The sequence below is a fragment of the Sturnus vulgaris genome, chromosome Z (assembly GCF_052056855.1).
Source record: "Sturnus vulgaris isolate bStuVul1 chromosome Z, bStuVul1.hap1, whole genome shotgun sequence".
Lineage (NCBI taxonomy): Eukaryota > Metazoa > Chordata > Aves > Passeriformes > Sturnidae > Sturnus > Sturnus vulgaris.
In genome coordinates, this window is record NC_142283.1 from 8,306,505 (window position 1) to 8,331,977 (window position 25,473).

At 49.3% G+C, this 25,473-nt stretch overlaps 1 protein-coding gene across 1 annotated transcript; it reads right to left on the minus strand.

Moving 5' to 3' along the window:
- Positions 1-1,082: 1,082 nt before the first annotated feature.
- LOC148219652 (uncharacterized) lies at positions 1,083-8,998 on the minus strand. Its single transcript, XM_088157382.1, has 8 exons — positions 8,476-8,998; positions 7,482-7,790; positions 6,002-6,556; positions 5,019-5,206; positions 3,957-4,077; positions 2,712-3,318; positions 2,248-2,362; positions 1,083-1,870 (listed from the first exon to the last, which is right to left on the minus strand). The coding sequence occupies exons 1-6, from the start codon at positions 8,987-8,989 to the stop codon at positions 3,248-3,250; spliced, it is 1,758 nt and encodes a 585-aa protein (XP_088013508.1). The 5' UTR covers positions 8,990-8,998; the 3' UTR covers positions 1,083-1,870; positions 2,248-2,362; positions 2,712-3,247.
- Positions 8,999-25,473: the final 16,475 nt, after the last annotated feature.

The window sequence follows — 25,473 nt, forward strand, 5'->3', positions numbered from 1 at the left end:
TGTGAGGGCCCTGCAGCGCAGCTGCTGTGCTTTACATGGCATCATTAATTCCCTAAACGCAAGGGCAGTGGACTTCAGCTGCAAAGCCTGTCTTGGCAATGGGATTGCTTTTACCCTGCAGCCTCCGTGGGCAAGGGCTTTGTGGGAGCAAGGGCTCTTAGAGCCTGGGGCCTGGACACAGACCCAGGAAAATGTGCAGCTCCTGCTGTCTTTGGCTACTGCTGCTCCTAGCAGCAACTGCCCTGGAAGCTCCTCCAGGGAACTTTACATAAAGGGCATCCATCATTTCCGTGCTTGTGACATTGGTGATTCCCAGTTCTCCTGGATTTTGAGACATCTCAGCACTTGTGTCACTGGCCCTTCCTTCATCCCCAGCCTGCAGCAGTTTCAGTCATTGTTGTCTCCCCCTTGCTCTGGCTCGTTTGCCAAAGTGCTGCCAAAGGCAGCAGGGCTGGCTCAGGATCCCCGTTGGCTCCTGGTGTCCTGGATGATCTTCAGAGGGACACTTGGAGCACTTCCTGAAGAGTTGCCAGTGGGATGGGGGGTGCATTTGTCCTCCCTGGGTGGCTCGTGGTTGGAATTCTACACTCAGTGGAGTCCCAGAGTTTTCTCAGCAGGCTTTGCAGGGAGTTCTTAGCAAATGTGTGGCTCTGCTGCCATCCCCAATCTGCACTTTCCTCAGCCAGCCTGAGTGCACGTGGGGCATGTGCTGGGCATGGCTGGAGATTTTCATGGCCAAAATCCTCCAGCATCATCACCTGTACATCTGCTCATTGCTTTAAATACCACAAATCACACAACACCCATCTCAGCTGACAAATGTAATTTTTGCAGATTGCTACAGCTGCACTGTTGATCGACAAATACACAAGAATCGATTTCAATTGGAAAATGTCATTTATTACAAATTGCTACACTGTGCTGCCAATACAGAACTGCACAAATCTCAGTTAAGGTTAAAAAAAGGAATTTATTCCATTAGTACAACAAGGGTATGTAAATATATACAGATACAAACTTCTGTTAATAAAAACTTAATTTATTGCCGACCTCTACAACAATTCACTATACACAAAGATAAATTAGGTATTTAACAACTTAATTTATTACATATTACTACAAACATACAGCACATACAGAAATACAAAATATGCATTCCTCTCTAAATACATAGAATTATACAACTATACAACTCCATACACTTTTAAACAGAACTAAAGAACATACAGATACATAAACACATATAAAACTATAATGATATACAGATGTTAATATCGATTAAATATTACATATTATATACAATATAAACATCTATAAAACAAACCTATCTATAAATATAAAAGTATCACTCTGCCAAGCTAAATATCCATATAACTGCATCAATACAAGTAGACAGCTATACAATTGGATACATATGGAAATCTAATGACATCTAGAAATAGATTAATATACATATAAAACTAGAACACATATACCTATGCAAATACCAATATGCCTATTTAAAGAGCCATATATGTATAACTGCCTCAACAGAAATAGAAACCAACACAACTGCGTACATAGGAACTAGAACTAAAAACCGAATATACATGTACATTTAGATACATATATACACATATATGTAGTTGAAAACATATGTATCTATATGCATACATATATACATAGCATAAATCCATAACAACAGACACATCAAAACACTGCTATATAAATAGCAATGCACAGATGTAATTATCCCTCTCCCTGTGCAAGTCCATGTATCTTTCAAATGAACGCTGAGCAGGGGGATTCCAGCAGCGCCATCTTCAAAGTCTCTCCCTCGGTCTCTTCCACGCACAGCAGCTCTCCTGGACAGGGACAGCAGACGGGACATCTGGGAAAAAAGGGAACACGGAGTCAGGATCAGGACCTTTCCCTTGGCAGCACCTGCACTTGCATCAGGGAAGAGAAAATCTCAGTGCCTCCCCAGGAGGGCTGCAAAGGAAAAGCGGCCGAGCGGGCCAGGGTGTGGTGAGCGCAGCCGCGGCGGGACCGTCCCGCAGCCCCCGGCAGCCCGGCACAGCCGGCACAGCTCCCGGGCCCTGCCGGCACAGCTGCCTTGCCCAAGGACAGCCCCTGTGCCGGCCGGGGCAGCTGCGCTGAGCAGCCCCAGCACGGGCAGGGCCCGCTCCTGCCCCGCCGGGCAGTGCCCACGGCCACAGCCCACGGCACCCTCACCCCCAGCCTGCCTCACCGGCCCTGTGGCCTCACCCCGGCTCTCGCCTGCCAGCAGCAGCTCCCTGCTCACTGCTCTTGCTCGTGCCCTTCAGCTTCTTCCTGCTGGCTCCTGTCAGTTCTCCTGCTGTCTTCAAGTTCTTCTCTGCAGCTGTGGCAAAAATGGACGCTCAGGAATTGGTTCCAAGGTCTGGCAGAGCTGCAGTCCCGTACCCCTCTGTGCTCCCTGCTGGCTCCCTCCATCCCCTCAGCCCCGCCATGCTCTCGGCAAACCCCGAGTCCCCTTCAGTTTCTTCAGAGTCCCGCAGTCCTCTCACCTCCCTCTGTCCCTTCTGACCCATCCCATCCCCTTAGACCCCGCCACCCCCCTCAGCCTGTGCCACTTCCCTGTCACCTCAGTGCCACCATCGCCCTGTGCTGCCCCACACCCCCAGCCCCACCAGCACCTCAAGGTCACCGTCCCTTCAGTGTCACCACCTCCTCAGCCCCCTCAGTCTCACCGGCCCTCAGCAGCTCCTCAGGGGACAGTGCCTGGGGCCACCGGCAGCTCCCAGCGCTCCAGGGACACCCGGGGCTGGAACTGCTGCTCCGCTCCGGCCGCCAGCTCGGACACAGCACAGGGAGAGGGGACAGAGGGGGCACAGGGGAAAAACAAGAGATGAAAAAGGCATCCGAGGGGTGGAAGAGGTAAAAATGCAGCCTAGGCCTACACAAACATCAATCTCTCCATCTACACATCCATCTAACTCTTAACTACAAACTATGCAGATTTATAAATATAATTTTATGTATGTATAAGTATTACTCTACACATCTATAAATATACTCGGCAAATCTATAACTGCATATAATGAAATATAATCCTATCAGATTTATAACTATATATATATTTAACTATAAAGATCTGTAAATATCAATATATAGATGTATAAACACAACTCCATAAATCTATAAATGTAACTATATGCATATATAAATAGAACTATGGACATCTTTAAATGTATCTATAAACAGAAGGATTCAACCTGCCCGATGGTCACAGGCTCTCCTTCGGGTTTCCCTTTGCACGCAGGGCAGCCCTCCTGGCAAGGTAGATCAGATGGATATCTGGGAAGCAAAGGGAACAGAGTCAATATTGGCCTCCGTGCATTTTTCCCTTTGGAAGTAACTGTCCTTCTATCAAACACTGTAAAAGATGGTCTGAAAAGCAGACTCTCACTTGGCAATTTGAAGCCTGCTCTTTAAGGAACACGGATCCTTACAAATGTTCAAAACTGTGTAAAGCACTGAAATACCGCGATAAAGTCTCAGCACTCACAGTGCAAATAGCACCAACGAGAGCTCGAAACACAGACAGTCCCAGCTCCCACAAAGAAGCCCAGCCTTGTTCTTTCTCTGTGCTGACAGAGACCTCAGTCCCCACTGAAATGGCTGAAGCTGAAGGGTGCTGTGAGCTGAGTTGTGAAACCAAATTGGGACACCCGGCTTGGTGACACAACTCCCACAAGGTCAGGTTTATTCCCTGCTCTCTTGCCACAGCAGAGGACTCCGTGTCAGAGCCTCTGGAGAAGCGTGGAGGGCAGGGCTCTGGGAGGTTGTGTCTGTGCAGGACTTGAACTAAAGGCACCGGGAAGCACCAACCCTGCAGACAAGAACTCAACTTCCTCTGATCTCCCTTCCTGTCAGAGGCAGGCTCAGAGCAGCCATCTCACACCTCTCTAAACCAATGTGGGCTCTGTCCTTACCAAGCTCCTCGGGTTCCTGGGAACTGTTCCCACAGCTCTCGGTGCCAGGCAAAGCTCCCTCTGCTGCAGCCTTGTTCACAGGCTCCCCTCCTGAGGACTCAGGGGCCACATTAACATTCTCCTTGAAAGAGAAAAACAGAAAGAAATAAACCCTTCTCACCAGTTACACAAAATATCTGGTCCAACAACTCTGTGGCTCACATATTTAATCCCTTGCTCCTAATAAGAAGTCTGGGCCCCAAAAGCCTTCAAAAGTAAAAAGGATTTGACTTCTCCAACATGGTCCAAAAGCTGTCAAAGCTGAGAGTGTTGAATGTGGCGGGGACACTGAACACATGGAATGGCTGCTAAGGAAGGAGTCCCGACAGCTCCCGGCACAGGGATGTGCTCCTCCCTCCACAGCCCTGTGCAGAACAGTCTCATCCAGGCTGCAGCTTTGTAGGGACTGCATGGGAACATGCATCTTTTCCCACACAGATGCCCACCAGCAAGGTGACTGAGCTCTGGAACATGGAGAGCAAGACCGACCAGTTTGCTCAGCTGAGGATTTCCCAGATAGAAACTGGACTGCAGGCACCAGGTTACTGAGAGCACAAGAAAGCTGCAGCTCCAGCCCATCCCCAAACACAGCTCTGGGAGCACGGCAGGGCTCACACAGCAGCAGCAGCTGCAGCCCAGACTTTGCTTTGCCTTGGCCTTGCAACACAAAGTAGGCAGAGCCCACATCTGCTGCTGGAACAGGGGCACTTCTCACATGCCCCTCCCTGTCAGGACACTTTCAGTGGCATTCTCCAAACTTCCACTTCTTTCCCACAAATGCCCCTGCAGGAGGCATTCTTCCCAGGAAAGGGAGCAACCAAACTTGGCCAGCACAGGCTCACACCTCTCATCCTCACCAAGGGGTGAACTTTCATCCCTCTTTTTTTAGAAACTTTACTTTACCAAGCAAATCCTTCCCTGTCCATTAAACAACTGAATTCAAGAAGCTTTTGCTTCTCAGCCAAGTGACAACATTCAAAAGCTCTCAGTCCAGCCCCTTTCATCCCTGTTCAGTGGAGTTACCTGAGCAGAGGGAGACCTTTTAGGCGGGGAGGATGAAAGCATCTCCTCCAGTGTCTCAAGCACCAGGTCCAGATCCAGCGGTGGCAATTCCTCTTCCCCAGGAGTATTCCAGAGCCACCTGGGGGCTGTCCATGGTGCATAACCAGCCCAGCCAGCTGGAGCACTGGCAGCTGAAGTGCCTAGAGTGGCTGCAAGAATTCAAACACATAAGTCAGGCTCCAGAATGTGGCTTTGGGACACAGAGCTCTATGCTGCCTTGGATCAAACATCCCAGGAAATTGGAAGAGTGAGTTCTTCCTCTTACAAAGTCTTTCTTCCAAACGATGTCTATGTACATTAAAGGATGGATTCTAAAATTGATCTACACATATACAAACACACTTGCTAATCCCTGCCTTTTCTATCTCCCCATCAGCTTTTGGACTTGGTGGCTTCACAGTTTCTCATCACAAGAGATCATAGAAAGCAGATTCACCCAGGAAGAGCCCAGATCTGCAGACACACATGCAAAACTTAAAACTGTGAGTTTCTTCTAAAAATAACCTTGTGGGTAAGGCCCTATTCTGCAGCTGCAGCTATTCTGGGGACACACAGAGTTCATTGAAATTTAATATCATTACTTGAAGGAGAGACAAGCTGCAAACTCTGCAATATCCTAACAGGGTCCTAGTTTTCTCCATCAAGAAAGATGGGAGTTTACCTGACACTGACCAGTTGTAGACAAAGGTTATTTGCCTCGCCCTTGCACCCCTAAAGGGAGACTGTCTGGAAAATGCCCAGAACACCCTCCAAATCTGCAGCACGGATAGGAAAAGCAGACGGAGTTTGCTTTTGTTTTCACAGTTCTGCTTCCTAGCACACTTGACACTTTCTACCTGATTTTCACTTCAGATCTACCCATGACAGAGCACTGCAGGGAAATAGTTCAAACGGTCAATTTTCATGATTGTTCTGAAAAGCAAGGGCAGAAACTCTTTCCCTACCTGATGGGCAGTAGGCTGGCGAGTGCTGCTCTGGAGATGTGCAGCTGCTGCTCTCTGGAACAGGAACTGATGGAATGATACGCTCAGGCTGCAGCTGAAATTTGTATGTGCCTGGCTCCTCTGATGAAGCCCCAAGAAGTCCAGAGGTGACCAACACTTTCTCGGGAGGTGCTGGGGAAGCCTCACGCTCTTGAGCACCTGCGCTTGTCCTGGAAGGGCCTGGAGGCAGCTCTGAATCCTCAGGTGAGGCAGCACTGTTGGCTGGGGTGTGCTGCTCTGAAGATTTGCACTGGCTGCTCTCTCGAAGGGCCCTGCAGGCAGCTTCAGGGTCGATGCGAACCAGCGGAATGGTGAGCTTGCGGAGATTAAATCTGCGGATGAGCTCCCACGATGGTTCCACTGGTGAAGCCCCAAAAAGTCCAGAGGAGGCACAGACTTTCTTGGCAGGTGGTGGGGAAGCCTCAGACTCCTGAGCACCTGCACGCCTCCTGGAAGGGCCTGGAGGCAGCTCTGAATCCTCAGGTGAGGCAGCAGCAAGGTTCTGGCATGAGGGAGCTGTGCAGCAGTGAGAGAAGAAAAAAGGAAGCAAAGGGAAGTCTGGGTCACTATTGGTCTTTGCCTGTGTTTGCCTTGGCAGCAAGTGTGTTTCCACCAGGGAAGACAAAAGCTCCCATCCTCTCAAGCAGGATGAAAAAGAAGAAAAAAACCTCAAAACATGTTGTGGGGCTATTAAACACCCAGTTCCTTGTCTACTGAGCTCCCTCCTACATGTTCATCCATCCTGGAAAACTCTCCTGCTGCCATTCCTTGGTAGGAGGCGACTGCCAGAAACCCAACTGCCAGGTCTTATCTCCTCCACTCCAAAGGGACACAAAAACTTTATAATCACAGCCATTCCTGTCTCCCCATCAGCTTTTGGATTTGCCTGCATGAGTTTCTCATCACAAAAGACCACAGCAAGTGGATTCAACGAGGAAGTGCCCAAATCATCAGGCACACACGTTGAAATTAAACTCTGAGTTTATTCTAAAAAGCAACCTTGTGGGTGAGGCCATACTCTGCAGGTGCAGCTGTTCTGGGGACAGAGAGAACTCATTCCATGGCACGGCTTCATTTGCAGGGCAGTCAGTCTTAAACATCTGCAATATCCTATCACTGTCCTAGTTTGGCTTCATTCAAAGAAAGAGGGGAATTCACCTAACACTGACCACTTGTTAGGAAATACTTTTCACTTTGCCCTTGCACCCCTACAGAGAGGCTGCTGGAAAATGCCCACAACGCCCTCCAAATCTGCAGCAAGGATAGGAAAAGCAGACAGAGAATCTTTCTGTTTTCAAGGTCCCTCTTCCTAGGTGACTTGACACTTTCTACCTGATTCTCACTTAACATCTACCCCTGACAGAGCACTTGCAGGAAAATATTTCAAAGGGTCACTAAGCAGGACCTGTTTGAAAAGCAAGGGTAGAAACTCTTTCCCTACCTGATGAGTATGTGGCTGGGGTGTGCTGCTCTGAAGATTTGCACTGGCTGCTCTCTCGAAGGGCCCTGCAGGCAGCTTCAGGGTCGATGCGAACCAGCGGAATGGTGAGCTTGCGGAGATTAAATCTGCGGATGAGCTCCCACGATGGTTCCACTGGTGAAGCCCCAAAAAGTCCAGAGGAGGCACAGACTTTCTTGGCAGGTGGTGGGGAAGCCTCAGACTCCTGAGCACCTGCACGCCTCCTGGAAGGGCCTGGAGGCAGCTCTGAATCCTCAGGTGAGGCAGCAGCAAGGTTCTGGCATGAGGGAGCTGTGCAGCAGTGAGAGAAGAAAAAAGGAAGCAAAGGGAAGTCTGGGTCACTATTGGTCTTGGCTTGTGTTTGCCTTGGCAGCAAGTGTGTTTCCACCAGGGAAGACAAAAGCTCCCATCCTCTCAAGCAGGGTGAAAAAGAAGAAAAAAACCTCAAAACATGTTGTGGGGCTATTCAACAACCAATTCCTCGTCTACTGAGCTCTCCCCTATTCGTTCAACTGTCTGCGAACACTGTCCTGCTGCCATTCCTTGGCAGGAGGCAACTGCCAGTATCCCAACTGCCAGGTCTCTTCCCCTCTGCCCCAGGGGAGGCTCCTTCCTGCTGGGCCTGACCAGACCGAGCGCTCGGCTCAGCCGCAGTCACGGAGAGCTCCCCAAGCATCCCAGGGCCGGGCAAGGAGCAGCACCAGCCACGGCGCAGGGCTGGGCCAGCTGCAGGCCGAGCGGGCCAGCGTGTGGTGAGCGCAGCCGCGGCGGGACCGTCCCGCAGCCCCCGGCACAGGCAGCACAGCTCCGGGCCCTGCCAGCACAGCTGCCTTGCCCAAGGACAGCCCCTGTGCCGGCCGGGGCTGCTGCTCTGAGCAGCCCCAGCACGGGCAGGGCCCGCTCCTGCCCCGCCGGGCAGTGCCCACGGCCACAGCCCACGGCACCCTTCGCGCCCGCAGCTCCCAGCCCGTCTCACCGGCTCTGGGCGGCTGCCCGGCAGAGAAGGCGGGCAGTGGCCGCTCCGTGGGGAGCTGCTGGAAGCGGCTGGGCTGGCGGCCGCGCACCTCCAGCCCCGCCGCCAGCCGCTGCCTGTTGGCCCTGGTCAGGCGCTGGATGCGGAGCAGGAGGTCGGGACGGTCGCGGCGAAAGTTGGGGTTCCTGAAGTGGAGCCATGACCCGCAATCGCCCGGCACAGCTGAGCCAACGAAGTCCGGCACCTTTCGGAAGCCGTAGCGGTTGAGCTGGCGCACGAAGCTGCCGAAGTGCGCGGCCCTGAAGGACTCCGGGACCGGCCCCGCCCCGTCGCCTCCATCCACGTGGGCACTGCCCGGGCTGAGCAGCTCCCGCTCGAAGAGGGAGCGGTCGATGAGCAGCCCCTGGCCCCCGCTGTCCCAGCGCACGGAGCGGACGCGGGGGTTGTTCACCAGGCGCCAGAGCTTGGCGGGGAAGGTGCTGGCGTTGAGGCCGGCGGGCAGCGACCGCTCCGCCATCGCGCCGATCGCCGAGTGTCGCCACAACGGCCGCGGCTCAACGGCCACGGCTGCGCCGGCGGCGCGCGGCCTGAGGGGGGCGCTGCGCTCGGCCCCGCTCGCGGCCCCGCGCGGGCCGGACTTGGCGGGGCCGAGCGCGGCAGAGCCGGGGCTGCGGGCCCAGCGCGGGCGGGGCGGCTCCCGGGGCTGGCCGGGCACCGCACGGCACCGCACGGCACCGCAGGGCAGGGGCAGCGCCTGGCGAGGGCACTGGGAGCGCTGGCCAGCTCTGTCCCCTGGCTGCATCCCGTGCCTGGGGCACCATCGGTGATAGAGGGAAAGGACATTGCTCTGTGTTTGCTGGAAAAGGGATGAAGAGGGCAGATTAGAAAACGTTCCTTTGGCCTCCTCTACGCTCAATGGAGTCCCAGAGTTTTCTCAGCAGGCTTTGCAGGGAGTTCTTAGCAAATGTGTGGCTCTGCTGCCGTCCCAAATCTGCACTTTCCTCAGCCAGCCTGAGTGCACGTGGGGCATGTGCTGGGCATGGCTGGAGATTTTCATGGCCAAAATCCTTCAGCATCATCACCTTTACATCTGGCTCATTGCTTTGGATAGCAGAAATCTACTTTTCTTTCAGTTGAAACATTGGGTTTTTTTGCAGATTGCTACAGCCACACTACTAATGTACAAACACACACAAATCAACTTTGTAGTGGATTGTTTTAATTTTCTGTAGTAGTTCTCTCTGGACCTTTGCAGCTTCCTCTATGTCTGACAAAAAAAAAAAAAAATCAGTGTCCAATTTTGAGAATTGTCAAGTTATTAAAGCACTGAGAAAACTGGACACGCTTGTGTGGACATGCATTTTAAAACAAACAAGGCCTGAAACTGATCCTTATTCCTTCTGCCTGGTTAAGAGGTAGAGCGCTGGCCTGGGCAGGGCCGGGCGGGCTCTGTCAATGCCGCGGCCCTGGCGTTTGATAGAAAGGGAGAGGGGAGGCCCTCTCGGCTGCTAAAATCCCAGCCGACCCCCGTCCCCCCTGCCCGCCCCGATCCCTGCAGCCTGGGGGGCTGAGCCGGGCTTCCCCCCCTTGGAACGGAATGCAGTCAGAGCAACGCAGCACCATTTTAAACGAGGCCACTGCTAAAATCCTGGCTTTTCCCCAGCATAACTGCCAAAAAATAATCCATAGTAAACAGCTTCAGCCGGCACCTGGCAGAAATCAGGTCATCATCTACAGACCCAGGCAAGATATAAACTCTTTCACTGCCCAAAATTATACTTACAAACACTTCGTCCTCTCTCCTGTTGTAAATAAATTTACAAGTTAGCCCAGTTCCACCAAAAAGTTATTGTTTGTTAATTGATAAATTGTTAATTGAGTTAATGTTGTTAATTGAAGTGCCCCAGTTCAGCTGTAATGTTGGTTCCCCTATCCCTCAATCCCTTGGTTGTGTACCTCCCTTTTGTCCATCGGGTATTGCTGCTGCTGTTCCGGCATGGCACCAGAGGAGGTGACATCATAGGACTTATATGCAAAGTGCAGAACTAAGGAATTTTGGGTACCATTCAGGTAAATAAATCCCCTATAAAATGAGCCAGCTGAAGTTCCAACGAGCCAAGATGGTTTATCTGTATCAGGAACTGTCTCCTGGAACTGCACACACATGACACCCAGGATCCTTACCCTGATAAGAACAGTGCCCGTTCGGAAATGGGACCCTAGACAGTGAGCCAAAGATTGTCTTCCTAGGGGACTCCTGTGAGGACGGAAGTCCCAGCTCTGCCCTTCGTGGACAAAGCTGCACTGAACCTCCTCCTCGGTGTCATCATCTGGGAGCAGTGGTGGTGTGTGCGCACCCCATGAGTACCCCCACCCACAAACAAAGAGCTGATTCCTTAATAAAGGCCTTTCAAAGGGAGCTGGTCTCCTGGCCCATTTACTTCATTTTGGGGGCTTGTCCGGGATAGCCACACCCCTGAAGAGGACCAGGACAGGAAGGCGCCACCTGTTCTACTCAGCCTCTGGGGGACGTTGGCTATCCAGGACTTGGAGTCAAGACTTGGAGTCAGACAACAGACGACGTAGAGGAGCGCTGGAAAGGGTAAGTACCTGCGGCGGTGGGAGTGGGAAGCGAGTGAGTGGAGAGTGAATGTGAGGGGGGCCAGCAGCTCGACCTGCGAGGCGAGTGTGGACCCCTAAGTACCGCGTTTCCGGACTCCCGCGAGGGGGCCAGCTGGGAACAGGGGGAAGCGTAAGAAATACTGAGTGAGTGAGACGCTTCCCAGGGGTAGGCCCACCTCCCTGGGCTACACGGCTTGGGTGGCCCTGGGCATGGGGGCCCAAGCGTAGTGTGAGTCACGCGCAGGCAGGGTACCCCCTAGGTACCGCCGACACCAAGCGCTCACAAAGGCCCTAACTTCCCAGGGTCGGGCCAGAAGTGTCGTAGGTAGTGTTGGGAGTCGCGGCCCTAGGGAAAGGGCAGGTAAACCCACGGCCCGTGAGCACCGGGGTGGGGAGTCCCCGAGGAGGGGGGCAAGGCGGACACTACGCACACACACACATGCATCCCTACTGCTGAGGCTATTTCGTTAGGGGAGAGGTAGCCAAATCAAGAAATTGGTGGAAGGCAGAGGGGTCGGGCCCCGTTGGATTGATCCCAGTGGTGACGCTGACTAGGGGTGGGTCCTTTTTCTTTCAGTAGAATTATAAGGTATTATATTCTGTTGTATTGTTGTATTGTTGTATTTCTAAATAGCTTTGGGGCTTTTGTTGTTTTAGGGTTTATTTCTTATTAGCGTTAGGGCTTAGTTTGTTTTGGGGGTTAAGGTATCTCTAGTTTGTGTCAAGATTTTTGTCTGTTTAAGGAAATTTGTTTGTGGTAAGGACCTATCCCTAGGTGTCCATAGGAGCAGGGAAGGGATATCCCCGGGTAACCCCTGTGGAGTCTCCTCACCCTCCTACCTCCACATTAAAAATTCAGTGAGGGTACGGCACCAGAGCGGGGCGGTTGCAGTCCAGGGTGCAGACTAGTGGGTCCGGCTCGGCAGGAGGCTGGTCAGGGAAGGCTCCGTTGTCTAGGGAGAGGCCTCTGGTGCTAGGGACTCCGTCGTGCGCCGAAAACTGTGCTCAGGAGTCCCACCGGGGGCGAGGCGCGGGGGTACGGGGTGGGTGATAGCCAAAGTCACCCCCAAGGGGGTCGGTAGGGAGTCCGATCCCTGGGTGTGAGTGGCGTGATTGGCCGGCCAGGAGTGAGTGAATGTCCAAAGAGTAGGTGTGAAAGGTAGTGTGAGTGAAAAGGAACAAAAGAGAGGTCTTAGTTGTTTTGAGAATTTGTGTTGCCTGTCTGTAGTCTTTTGTTCGGGTAGGGGCACCTTAAGTTTTCAGTTAAGAGAGAGCCCCCTTATTGAGTTGTTAGAGATTTGAGACTAAGTTACTTTCTCGATTGAACAAGGGACTCTGGAAGATAAGGAACCATCATGGGAGGGTGCGTAAGTAAAAGGAAGAGATCTGGGAAGGATCAGGACCATAAGGTAAAGAATATTCCCCCTGATAGCCCCCTAGGGCAAATGTTAAATCAATGGGACGTTTGGGAGGCCACAAAGAGTTTGGATAGAATCAAAATGATCCAATACTGTATGGAAGTCTGGCCAAGGTTATGTCTTCAAGGGGAGTGGCCATGGTATGGAACACATGATTCATGGATGTGTTCCCAGTTAAATTATCACCTAAAGACCCAAGAAAGTCCCGATGCTGAGCAACTTTTATATGCTGCCTGTTGGCAAGAGAGAGCTACAGGTGAGGGAAGTATAAAAATCTGTAAGCTAAAAGATAAAGAAAAGAGTGAGGAAAGCGAAGCAGTAAGGAAAGATAGAAAGGATTGGGATCCCCTGAACTATCTACCTCCTCCTCCAGTTTATCCAGAAGTACCCCAACCCCCTCTCCCAGCTCCCCTAGTAACTTCTTCAATTTCTCCTCCTACCCCTTCTATTGTGCCCCAACCGGCATTCCCAGTTCCTTCCCCAACTTCCCTTTCCCTTCCACCAGTAACCACATCACCACCTCTTCCCAATATCCCAGTTTCAAACCCAAATCCCTCACCTGTCCTGACCAACATTCTTCCACCTCCCTCTAATCCCACTATACCACTAACTTCTCAATCACCATCACCAATTCCATCCCCGGTTTCCCTGGCCTCAGGTTCAGTTTCTTCTCCCTCACCTGCATCGATCCCCTTGCTTCCTCCCAATTGGGAGTTGAGCTTATCCCCTACGAATTCTAACATGTCTTCCAACTCTCTCTCTACCCCTGTACAGAAATCTCTACCCCAAATAGCTTTACAAGCTAATCATCCTTCTGAAGGTCCCTACTGCAACACTAGGTCACGGGCTAACAAAGCAGAGAAGTTATTTCCCCTGAGAGAGGTCCCCATGGGTGGAATCTTGGGAGGTGTTGGGTTTGTGAATGCCCCATTGACAGCCTCCGAGATGAGAACCTTCAAAAAGGATCTAGGAAACCTTGTAGAAGACCCGGTAGGGATATCTAATCAGGTAGATCACACCTGGGGGAACTAAATTCTATACTCAGTATATTGTTCAGTCCCGAGGAAGTCAGGATGATTAGGACCGCAGGTATGAGAATCTGGGACAGAGAAAACAGATCGGGGCCTCCTGGGGATCACAAAATGCCCATGGCAGACCCTGGCTGGGATCCCAATGAAGAGGAGGGCAGGCAGAACATGAGGAACTATCGGTCCCTAATAGTAAAAGGCATAAAAGAATCTGTCCCCCGAGGAGCTAATACAAAGTTGGCCTGTGATGGTATCCAGGAAAAAGATGAGACACCGGCAAACTGGCTTAGTAGGCTAAGGAGGAATATCCAGCTATATTCTAACATTGATCCGGATAGTCCCGAAGGCCAAGTACTTCTCAAGGTAAATTTTGTCACCAAATCTTGGCCGGATATAAGGAGAAAGTTGGAAAAAAATCGAGGATTGGCAAGAAAAGGGAATCAATGAGTTGCTGAAAGAGGCTCTGAAGGTCTACCTAAGGAGGGAAGAGGAAAAAGCAAAGAATAAGGCTAGGATTATGGTAGCTATGGCTAGAGAAAGCGTAGGAGCCGAACAAGGTAAACCTGCTTTGTACCCATCGAGGCGATGTGAGAAAACTTCTTGGTCTATTCGGGTACTGCAAATTGTGGATAGATCAGTAAACACAGAGTGTAAAATTCCTCTTCAATAAATTAGCAGACCAGGATCCAGTAGAATGGACAAAGGAGGATGACAAACAGCTACAGGATCTAAAGAATAAACTATCTTCAGCTCCGGTCCTAAGCCTGCCCAACCTTAAGAAAGGATTTGATCTGTTTGTGAATTCTGAAGAAGGAGTGGCGTATGGTGTGCTAACTCAGGAATGGGGAGGATGTAAAAAGCCAGTAGCCTACCTTTCCAAACTATTAGACCCAGTGGCAAGGGGGTGGCCAACTTGTTTGCAGGCAATTGCTGCTGCAGCTGTCTTAACAGAGGAGGCCCAAAAATTAACCCTGCAAGGGAAGATTAAAATACATGCACCCCATGATTTAAGAACAGTTCTAAGCCAAAAAGCTCAACAATGGCTAACTGATTCCAGGATTTTGAGGTATGAAGTTATCCTATGGCTACAACTAATTTGGAATTAATTACCTCCAAATGTCTAAACCCTGCGCAGTTTCTCTCTGGGGAACCTGTATCTAAACTAGAACATAATTGTTTAGAGCTAATGAATCTACAAACAAAAGTGAGGGAAGATCTAGAGGATATCCCTTTGCCTTACGGAAGAGAGTTGTTTACAGATGGGTCATCAAGGGTAGTAGAAGGAAAGAGAATGTATGGATATGCTATAATTGAAATCACTGAGGGGAAGAACATGAAAATAGTAGAAAAGGGCAAATTACCATCCAACTGGTCAGCTCAATGCTGTGAGATTTACACCTTAAAAAGGGGACTTGATGTATTAGAAGGAGACCAAGGAACCATCTACACTGACTCGCAGTATGCCTTTGGGATTGTTCATACCTTCAGGAGGATTTGGGAAGAATGGGGATATTTAAATTCAAAAGGAAAGAGCTTGATTCACACAGAGTTAATAAAGTCAATCTTAGAGTCCCTGCCTAAGCCCATAGAAATAGCAGTAGTACATGTTAAAGGACATCAGAAGGGGGACACCATCCAGGTAAAGGGTAATCGATTGGCTGACCAGGTAGCCAAAGCTGCAGCATTAGATCCAGGAGAGCCAGTGAAAGTTCTCAAATTTAATGAAATACCAGAAAAAGAAGAAGGAGGGAGACCAATATTTAGTGAAAAAGAACTGAAAATAATAAAAGAACTGAAAATGCAGCCAGGAGGGCAAGGGGGACAGGTAACACCTGATGGGCGCAAATTTTTAAATAAGGCTTAGCCCGCAAGATGCTAGCAGAAATACATGAGCTGACCCATTGGGGAATTCAAGGACTGTGTGACCACTTTCTAAGGGAAAACTTCTGTATAGGAATATATAACTTAGCAAAAGCAGTAACAAGAGGATGTTTAATTTGTCAAAAATTAAACCAGAAAGTAATGAGAAAGACCGAACCTGGGGGAAGGGAGCTAGCCCTAAGACCATTCCAAAATATCCAAATAGACGTTACTGAAATGCCCCCAGTGCAAAAATACAAACATTTGCTAGTCATTGTGGACCATCTAACTCATTGGGTAGAGGCTTTCCCAACTGTAAGAGAAACAGCAAGATGTGGTCATAAAAATAATTTTACAACAAATTATTCCCAGGTGTGGTCTAGTTAATAACATTGATTCAGACAGGGGTCCACATTTTACTTCCCAAATTTTGCACAGAGTGATTGAAGCACTGGGGATGAAATGGAGGCTACATACTCCATGGCATCCCCAGAGCTCTGGAAGAGTGGAAAGAATGAACAAAACTTTAAAGAATGTGTTAACTAAATTAATTGAAGAAACACAAATGAATTGGCTTAGATATTTACCCCTTGCTCTTTTACGAATCAGGACAAGACCACGATCAGACATAGGAGTCTCCTCTTATGAAATGATGTTTGGACTCCCCTTCCTAATAACTCCCTATAGCACGGGGAGCTATTTAGAAGGAGAAGAAGCTACCCAAAAATATCTTGAAGCCATTGGAAAGACCCCAGAAGGGCTCAGTTTGGCTCCCCCAAACTTCTCCTCTAGATTCTGATGTACATGGGATAAGCCCAGGAGATTGGGTATTGATCAAGTCATGGAGTGACACCCCATTAACCCCCAAATTTGAAGGTCCCTTCCAGGTGCTACTCACAACACACACTGCCATGAGGACCCAAGGAAAGGGATGGACTCATATCACCCGAGTCAAAGGCCCAGGATCACCACCAAATAGTACACAAGATTCGCCCCAACCATCTGCGAGGTCAACAAAGGAGACCACGTCTACAAAACCATCAGGGTGGATGGTGACCCAAGGACCAGGAGACTTAAAACTAACTTTGAAAAGAAAGCCAAAGGTTGGATTGAACTGAAAGCAGACTTTTAAAAAGACTTTATGAACTGATAGAAGGACTGAAAACTTTCTGGTGAATATTAAGTTAATAAGTTATTATAATAGTTGTGTTTGTTTACAAGTTCTAGGGTTAACAAGTGTTGCGTTGTGTTAAGTAAGAGGATACCCTCCCCAGAAGTCAGTACAAATCTCCCACGGAGCATTCCTCAAAAGGCAACTAAAACAGTAGGGAAAGGGAGTGAGCTTGCCAGACAGAGAAAAGGACTCAATTAAGACCCCTGAAAAACCTCTCTTCCCTAAGAGGCAAGACCGGGTGAGCAGGATCTGAAAGGGATGGCCCATACCGGACTCTTAGGAGGGCTGGTGTTAATACTGTTGGTCAGTAACACCATCAGTAGTGAGACAAATGCCTGTACTAGGTGTTACTATCCAATATATGAAGGAGAGGACCCCAGGTCTTTGTTAAGAGTCCATACACACTTGAACCCTGGCTGTTATAATCACTCCAAGTTGGTCACCTGTCAGGAGGACGGGAAAATTTATTGGCTTGTCAGAAATACCACCTCTTATAGGCAATGCCTGCTTGGGGAATGTCCCATGGGAGATGCCTGACTCTGTTTTGAGTGCAATGATCATCGAGAGGGAATGGGAGACCTAGTTAAAGAAAAGCAATTGATAACTGCCACTGAAGGAGATGAACCAGAAATACTGGTGGGGAAAAATTTATTCATAGATTTAGTGGAAAAGATCAGCAAGGAATTAAATCTCACCAACTGCTGGGTTTGTGGAAACACCAAAATGACAGAAGTTTGGCCTTGGGAAGGAACCAGTCTGGGACCATTGGAAATTCTGAGATGGGAATTATCAGAGCAGAAACCCCAGATTATGGGACAAAGAAGGAAAGAACAGTGGGACTTAAAATCCAAGGTGATTGGGGAGGAATGTATAATGAGAAGAGGAAAGAGGTACAACACCCCAGTGGGAAGAATGGCTTGCAAGAGGTATTTAGTAATTAAAGACCTAACCACCAAATGGATTCCACAAAAGCCAAATCACTATTGGTCTATTGGAAAAAAGGAAAAGGGTTGTATCCACCATGAGGGGTACAAACTACACAAATGTGTGGAAAAGGGGATAAACCCCTTCTGGGGAGTGAGACAGATCTCAAAATATTTGGAATACCCTTGGGAAACTCAAGACATATTTTGGGAGGCCCCCAATTACCTATTCTGGATTTGCAGAAATACAGCCTACACCAATCTCCCAGGGGACTGGACAGGGAGCTGTACAGTAGGCATTATTAAACCTGCTTTCTTTTACTGCCAAAGGAATCAGGATCAAGCCTAGGAGTCCCGGTATATGATAATTTAAGGAAGACCAACCGGAAAAAGAGAAATATAATGGACATAGGAGGTAACCAAAAATGGAAGGGAAAGATCTGGACCCCAGAGGAGATAATTAAGACTCATGGACCTGCAACTTGGGCACAGGATGGGTCTTGGGGGTATCACACTCCAATTTATATGCTTAACAGGATCATTCGACTCCAGGCAGTACTAGAAATAGTATCCAACAAAACAGCACTCGCCCTCAATCACATTAGTAATCAATTGGCACAAACTAAAACAGTCATATATCAGATTCGGCTAGCAGTAGATTACCTATTGGCTGATGAAGGAGACATATCTGGAAAATTCAACTCATCGGAGTGCTGCCTGGAAATTGATGACAAAAGTGAAGTAATAAGAAACATCTCCAGTGAAATAAGAAAAATAGCCTATGTTGGTAATGAAGAGTGGACCCCCATAATAGATACCAGCTGGTGGGATGATTTCTGGTCCTTAAAAAGCAAGTGGTGGAAGAAAGTAGCCTTTATGGCAGTAGTAGCCTTGACAAATTTATTGTTTCTACCTTGTCTACTCCCATGTCTAATAAAAGTTATATCCTCCACCATCCAAGCTAGTACCCACATTCCTGGAATCACTGCCCAAACCCAAGCTAAATTAATGATAATGGAAAGCCAAGAAAAAGAACACAAAACAGCCAAAGAAGCATATAATCAATACCAAAAAATAAGAACATTCTACTCCCAAGAGCCAGAAACAGCGGGTTGATGCGGGCCACAGCCCGATCAAAGAAATAGAGGGGGGAATCTGTTGTAAATAAATTTACAAGTTAGCTCAGTTCCACCAAAAAGTTATTGTTTGTTAATTGATAAATTGTTAATTGAGTTAATGTTGTTAATTGAAGTGCCCCAGTTCAGCTGTAATGTTGGTTCCCCTATCCCTCAATCCCTTGATTGTGTACCTCCCTTTTGTCCATCGGGTATTGCTGCTGCTGTTCCAGCATGGGAGCAGAGGAGGTGACATCATAGGACTTATATGCAAAGTGCAGAACTAAGGAATTTTGGGTACCATTTGGGTAAATAAATCCCCTATAAAACGAGCCAGCTGAAGTTCCAACGAGCCAAGATGGTTTATCTGTATCAGGAACTGTCTCCTGGAACTGCACATGCATGACACCCAGGATCCTTACCCTGACAAGAACAGTGCCCGTTCGGAAATGGGACCCTAGACATTGAGCCAAAGATTGTCTTCCTAGGGGACTCCTGTGAGGATGGAAGCCCCAGCTCTGCCCTTCGTGGACAAAGCTGCACTGAACCTCCTCCTCGGCGTCATCATCTGGGAGCAGCGGTGGTGTGTGCGCACCCCACGAGTACCCCCACCCACAAACAAAGAGCTGATTCCTTAATAAAGGCCTTTCAAAGGGAGCTGGGCTCCTGGCCCATTTAGTTCATCTCCTAAATAAAAAAATAATAATAAAAAAAGACTGAGATAAAAATGCACACAAAACCAACATAAAAACACCAAAGTCAAACAAAAAGTCAATTCTCAAATAAAAATAATTAATAGAAATGCCTCATTCTTAGGCTAAATTCTCTCCACTCACTCTTAGGCTAATTCTGTCACCACTTGGCTCAGCCTCCTTTCCTTAGATGTACAACTTTTTTCCCCAGTGTGTGAAATGCCTCCTCTATATAAAGGGATATTCCAGAGCCTAGCAAAACAATAGAGGTGATGAATGGATTGAGATCAGCCCTGTGGAGAAGGACTGGATGATACTGGGAAAGGAGACATTGGATATGAGCTGGCACTGTGTACTTGGAGCCATGAATCCCCTCTGTACCTGAGTCTAAAGAGGGATGTCCAGCAGGTCAAGGGAGTGAATTCTGCCCCTCTGCTCAAGTGAAAGCCAGGAACAGGTTGCCCATGGATGTTGTGGATGTCCCATCATTGGCAGTGCTCAGGTTCAGGTTGGATGAGGGTCTGAGGAACGTGGTCTAGTGGAAAGTGTCCCTGACCATGGCAGGGGGCTTGGGCTAGATGATCACTGAAGGTCCCTTCCATCCCCACCCTTTCTATCATTTCATCATTTCAGTGTACATGAGACAGGAGGGAAAAAGAAATTAAATGTGATCATGGCAGCAAGTTAATGGGGGGATGTTCTGAGGCACAGATGTGCAAAGAACTCAAGATGAAATCAGCACCTTGGGGAAGAGTCCTCTTAAAGCAGGAAATGCATCTCCTGGAGTATCTGTGGCCTTAGTTTCCACAGAAAAGAGGGAATATCTTGGCACTCTGAAAGTTCAGCTGCTGCCTGCATATTTACACCTTTAAAAGTCCAATTCCAAATGAAAAGGAATAGAAATGCATACTTTAAGAGGCACTTACTGAAGCAAGGAGAAGCACCCCTCCCAATAACAACACAAAGAAGTCCTGATGAACAAACTTCCATCTTTTTCCATGTGGGTTGTTAAGCACCAAAGTCTGGCAATGGACATCCTCCATTTGCACAGGTTTGAGGAGAGATCTCTGCACCCGGAGGCAGAGCCACGTGGTGGTTGCACACAGCGTCCTTGACTCACACCAGCCAACCCTCAAGCTAGGAGAAATTAGTGCCAAGTGAAGAAAGAACTGCTTGGGCAGATGACCCTCAGGGATGACAATAGCCAGAGGCGAGAAGGGAGGATGGCACAGCAAGGCCCACATTGTTATGGGTCCTGGGCTCTCCTGAGTTGTCACAGGGTTCCTCTTGCCCATGTACCCCACTCTGCTGGGACAGCAACTCCAGCTCCTTCCTGAGGCTGTGGGGAGCAGTACAAAGGCAATGGCTTCTGGAAACAAGAGACTTGGGAAGTGGAGAGGGACCTTGCACTGTGGGCAAGTCCCAGTGGGAGTGGATGGGGCTGGAGCAAAACATTCCTTTCTGCTTCTCCTTGAAGTGGGGAAACAACTCACAGAGATGGGAGACTCCCATCCAGGGCTGGCCACCAGCACCCAGGTTCTTCAATTCCCAGCAGTGCCCAGGAAAAGGACAGGAGGAGGCATCATCCAGCCACAGCAGTCCATGCTGACTGGTCCCACCACTCCTCTCCTCACAGAAAACCTTGGAAAGCTGTCAGGGGCAGAGATGAGACACAGGGCTGTGGACACATGATGGAAATGACCAAGGGAGAGCAACATGGAAATGTAGAAATTGAAAACAAGAAAAAGCATTTTCTTGTTTCTCCTGACAACATGCACTGGTAGGAACATGCACTGGTCACCTGCTGATGGAGGGTGACATCAGCGAGAGGCAGATTGTGACATCACCAAGTGCAGGATTGTGACATCTCACCCCTCACTATTTAAATACAGACATGGGCAGAGCTGGGCCCAGTGTGGATCTGGCCTGAACTCCTACTGAGCATGACTGTGAGATATGGAGGATCGAGCCAGATTTCTCTGGTGCTGAGTGGTGCCTGTTCTTGGCAGGTCCCAGTGCCAGGCCCAGAGCTACCAGCAGGGTTTCCCCAGCCCTGCCTGCTTGAGGCAGCCAGGCACTGCGGGTGCTTGCAGCACTGAGGGTAAGCTGTGCAGGAAAACATCCCCCCAGGGTGGCCATGGGCTCAGGGGGCTGGGGAGTGTCCTTCTCCAGCAGCCTGGCTATTCCTTCCTCCTCTCTCCTGCAGGGTGTGACACCAGCAAAGGAGAGTGACTCCTGATCCTTAGCTCTCCCCATGTGCTGCAGAGGCCAAATATGGGCACAGAGGTGGGTGGCAACTGTGCCATCTGCCAGGACATCTGGGATGATGTGGTTTCTGCTCTGCCCTGTGGCCACCTTTTCTGCCAGGGCTGCATCCTGCAGTGGGCACAGATAAATCCCGTGTGCCCACTCTGCAGAAGAGCAATAGAGACTCTCAGGTTGTCTGACAATGCAGACGAGTCTCTGGAGATTGTCATCACAGCCCCTGAGCAGCTGCCAGCAGCCACGAGCCAGGCAGGGAGAGCTCCCGGCGGCCAGGATGAGAACAGCCCCCATCACCCTGTGCCGCCCCATCCCTCTCTTCCTCAAGAGACACCAGCCCGAGCTGTCGGCGGTGTCCTGCCCGAGGTCTGGGCACAGCTTTTCCGTCAGCGACGGGAACTTCTGGACCCTGTGCGGACTTGGCTGCGCCAAAGGACAGAGACAATGTATGGGGAGCTGTGGTGGCTGGCAGAGAGCTGCGTCCTGTACATGCTCCGTGTGTATGGGCCACACCGGGAGATCATGATCGAGGGTTTGCAGAGCGTCCTGGAGGAACACACAGTGCCACTGATCCAGGACACCATCGACATCATTGTGAGACACTGCAGCTCAGGGGCCCAGAGGCTGCTGCGCTCCCATGCTGCTGTGGATGAGGATGACAGCCCAGAATCCAGCAGCAGCTCCAGCTCCTCCAGCCCCAACAACCTGAGCTCCAGCTCTTCCAGCTCTCCAGGGATAGGGACTGCAGCCAGCAGCAGCAGCCCTGCAGTCTCCATGGAGGAGGAGGAAGCCGCCACAGCAGACCCTGCTCAGCCCAGGGATCACAGCCATCCCCCAAGGCTCGCCATGTCGGCAGGGCAGAACTGACCCCAGCAGGAGCCAGAGCAGGAGGTGATGATGTTGGCAGGATCATCTGCCCAGAGCAGCAGGCCCAGATCTCCTGGTCTTCAGCATCCCCCAAAGAAAAGGGCCCCTTAGGCCCAGGACTCCCCCCCACCTGCAAGAGGTCCCCTGCAGGCAGAACTAAAGGGTCCTTGCAACCCTTGATTTAGGAATAAATAAATAAATAGTTATTTCCCTCACGCAGTCCCTGAGCACTGCTTCCTCAGCCTTCTGGCACCTTTGCCCTTGCCCTTGTGCCCCACCATGGCTGGCACCCATGTCCTGAGGGGCACTGCCATAGGCCCAGGGCCATGCAGGCAGCACCTTTTCCCACAGGAAATCTGCTGCAGCTGAACACCTGCAGGGCAGCAGATGCCAAAGGCAGAGTGAGCAGCAGGGATAGCTGGTCTTGACATAGATTGATTTAGGAATGCTCCACTCTGGATCTCTCTGCATGGCCTCTCTAGTCCTTCAATAATACTTCCCATTTTGGTATCAGCAGCAGCGCTGAAACTGGGCATTAACTGCAGCATCCCAATCTTTGAAAAAACCCAACCTTGTCCTCCAGCCAGGCTTCTACTGGTTGCTCACTTGGTCACTTTCAATGAACTGTCCCACAATAATGGAGAGAGACACCTAACTCTCTGCTGGGGGCCTGGTTGCAGTGATTTGGACACATTTTTATTTATTCCTGTAGTTCTGTAACTTGAACAATAAGAAGGGGCTTTTGCTTGGTCAGCAGTAAAGTGTCAGACTGCAGCTTGCAGTCACACTTGCAGTCACACTTGCTGGCACACTGCCCTTCCCCTTCTTCAGGATTCAGGTGTGTCTTGGCTTAATTTTGTTTCCTGGCCAGTGCACCAAATTATGTCTTTGTTTTGATGTGCCAATTTAAATAAACTCATTTTTCTGTTGTGAGATAGAAGCAAAAGAGCAAGGCAGGCCTAAAACTTAAGAGAGTATAAAAAAAATTATTAACTACACAACCAAAGAGGGGGAAAAAAAAAACCAAATTCAGAATAAGATTTTTTTTTCAGACCATTCCTTCCTTCCCTCTCCTAACCTTCATAACAACAAAACAAACATACAACAAATACTTTGGTCAGTTCCCAATTTAGTCTTTGTCAGTTTACTTCCGGAGAGAGAAGCCTCCTCTTGTTAAAGCTCTAAGGATTTTTTCCACAAGAAGGAAGAAAACAGTCCTCTCGTGGTTTCATTTTCACGATTTGCATCCGCCCTGACCTGCAGTCGTGACGCTCCTCCCAACTCCACAGCCTTCCCAGAGCTGTAGATGTGGGCCATGTCTGTCTCATGGGGTATTACATTTAAGAATGAAATGTTCCACAGCAAAGGTTCTCTTCATCTCCTTTCTCTCTGTTCATGCTTCATCCTCAGAAAACCGAGATCCCCTTCTTTCCTTGGGGCAAAAAATTCTCAACACAGGTGCTCTTTGGTCAAATCATCCATCAAATGGAACATCTCCAACCCCCCATGTCTTTTTTTCTCCATGATTTATAGGAATATTCAGTACATCAGTTCATTCCTACAATCTTACAAAAGGATTTTCAGCCATCTCAGCATCTCCTCATTCTCTTTCCATCTAAAAAACTTAGCTCTTGTTTCACTGACTTCAGAAATCTTCTTATTCCCTTTCATATTCAAAGGAAGGCCGGAGGTTTTGCAAATCTTATCTGAGCACTAAAGAGTTAAAGTTTCACACAACTACAAGAGTTGGGCCAGGCCCAGGCCGTGCTGGGTGAGGGTGGCTGAGGTGTCACTCAGCCTTTTGGGGCTGGGCTGCAGCCCCACCCTGCCCATGGCCACCCCTGCTCCCAGACAGGCCCGGCTGCCTCCCCCAGGCCGGCCAGGCCTGGCCCTTCCGACAGCAGCGGGAACCGGGCCCCCACCCCAGAGCCACAGGCCCGTGGAGGAGGAAGCCATGAAGGTCTTACCAAGGAGCCTTTCCTCCCCCCGGCCATCGGGGCCCCTCATTTGCAAACGGGGCCCAGCGGCCCCCTGAGCCTCCCCCGTGCATGGGTGGGGGGGAAGCTCAGGCTGATGTCACCTGCTCAGCCACCAGAAAGACAAAAAGACTCAGTTCCAGATTACCTCCTTCAAAATGTGTGTTCACAGAGCAAACTAACTTTCTCCCATTGGTTGTTGAAGTTGTCCCAACCCCCACAGAGGAAGCTCCCTTAGAAAGAACTTCCCTCTGAGTTTCTTCTTCCCAAGTCAACCCATCACAAGGTGGTGAGGACAGCTCAGCAAAGACAGAGGTAAAAAGTAGAGCTGCACTCCTGGGGCATCATTTCTGTATGTAATCTTTTCTTCTCTGCCTCCACAGAGCAGAAACATCTCTGTGAACTTCAGCCTGTTACAAGTATGAAATGGTTTTGGTTCTCCTCATCTAGTCATTCTCTGATTGTTTAATTACTTTAGGCACCAGTACTGTGGAAACTGCTTCTTAAATCTGCTATCCTACTAAATCTATTTTCTCAGCACCATGTTTGTATTTATTTGCTATTTCCATTAGGCATGGTGCTTGGAGATGTGATATTTGCACAGGGAGGTAGGTGGCTCAGCCTGATTTCTGTTGACAGTAATTTTCTATCAATTTCTTTGCTGATTCTTGTTTCTCATTGGGGTTTTTTAAAGTTTTTGTTGTTGTTGTTGTTTTGTTTTTAGGGATATATGCATGGCATGAGTGCTTGCTACAATTATTTTAAGATTTGGTAACATCATCCATTGTAGTCCAAGTTGAGAAAAAATTTGCACAAAATTCCAGGCCACCTGATATCCCTTCCTTGCAGGTTATGCCCTGAAAACAAAACCAATAAAAATTAAAAAACAAAACAAAACAACAAAGAAACAAAACAAAAGAAACAAACAATCCCATAAAAAACAACCAAAAAAACCCCCAAACCCCAAAACAAACAAACAAAAAACCAAAAAACCCCCAACCAAACAATTTATCCCCTGCCCAATACACCTTCCAAAATTAGAAAGAAAGCATGAAAAATCTTGC

Coding starts and splice junctions, on each gene's coding strand:
- LOC148219652 (XM_088157382.1), bottom strand. CDS start 8,989: ATGGCGGAGCGGTCGCTGCCCGCCGGCCTCAACGCCAGCACCTTCCCC. Junction 6,557..7,481: donor CCCAGCCACATACTCATCAG/GTAGGGAAAGAG, acceptor ACTGCTGCACAG/CTCCCTCATGCCAGAACCTT. Junction 4,078..5,018: donor AAAGGTCTCCCTCTGCTCAG/GTAACTCCACTG, acceptor TTCTCTTTCAAG/GAGAATGTTAATGTGGCCCC.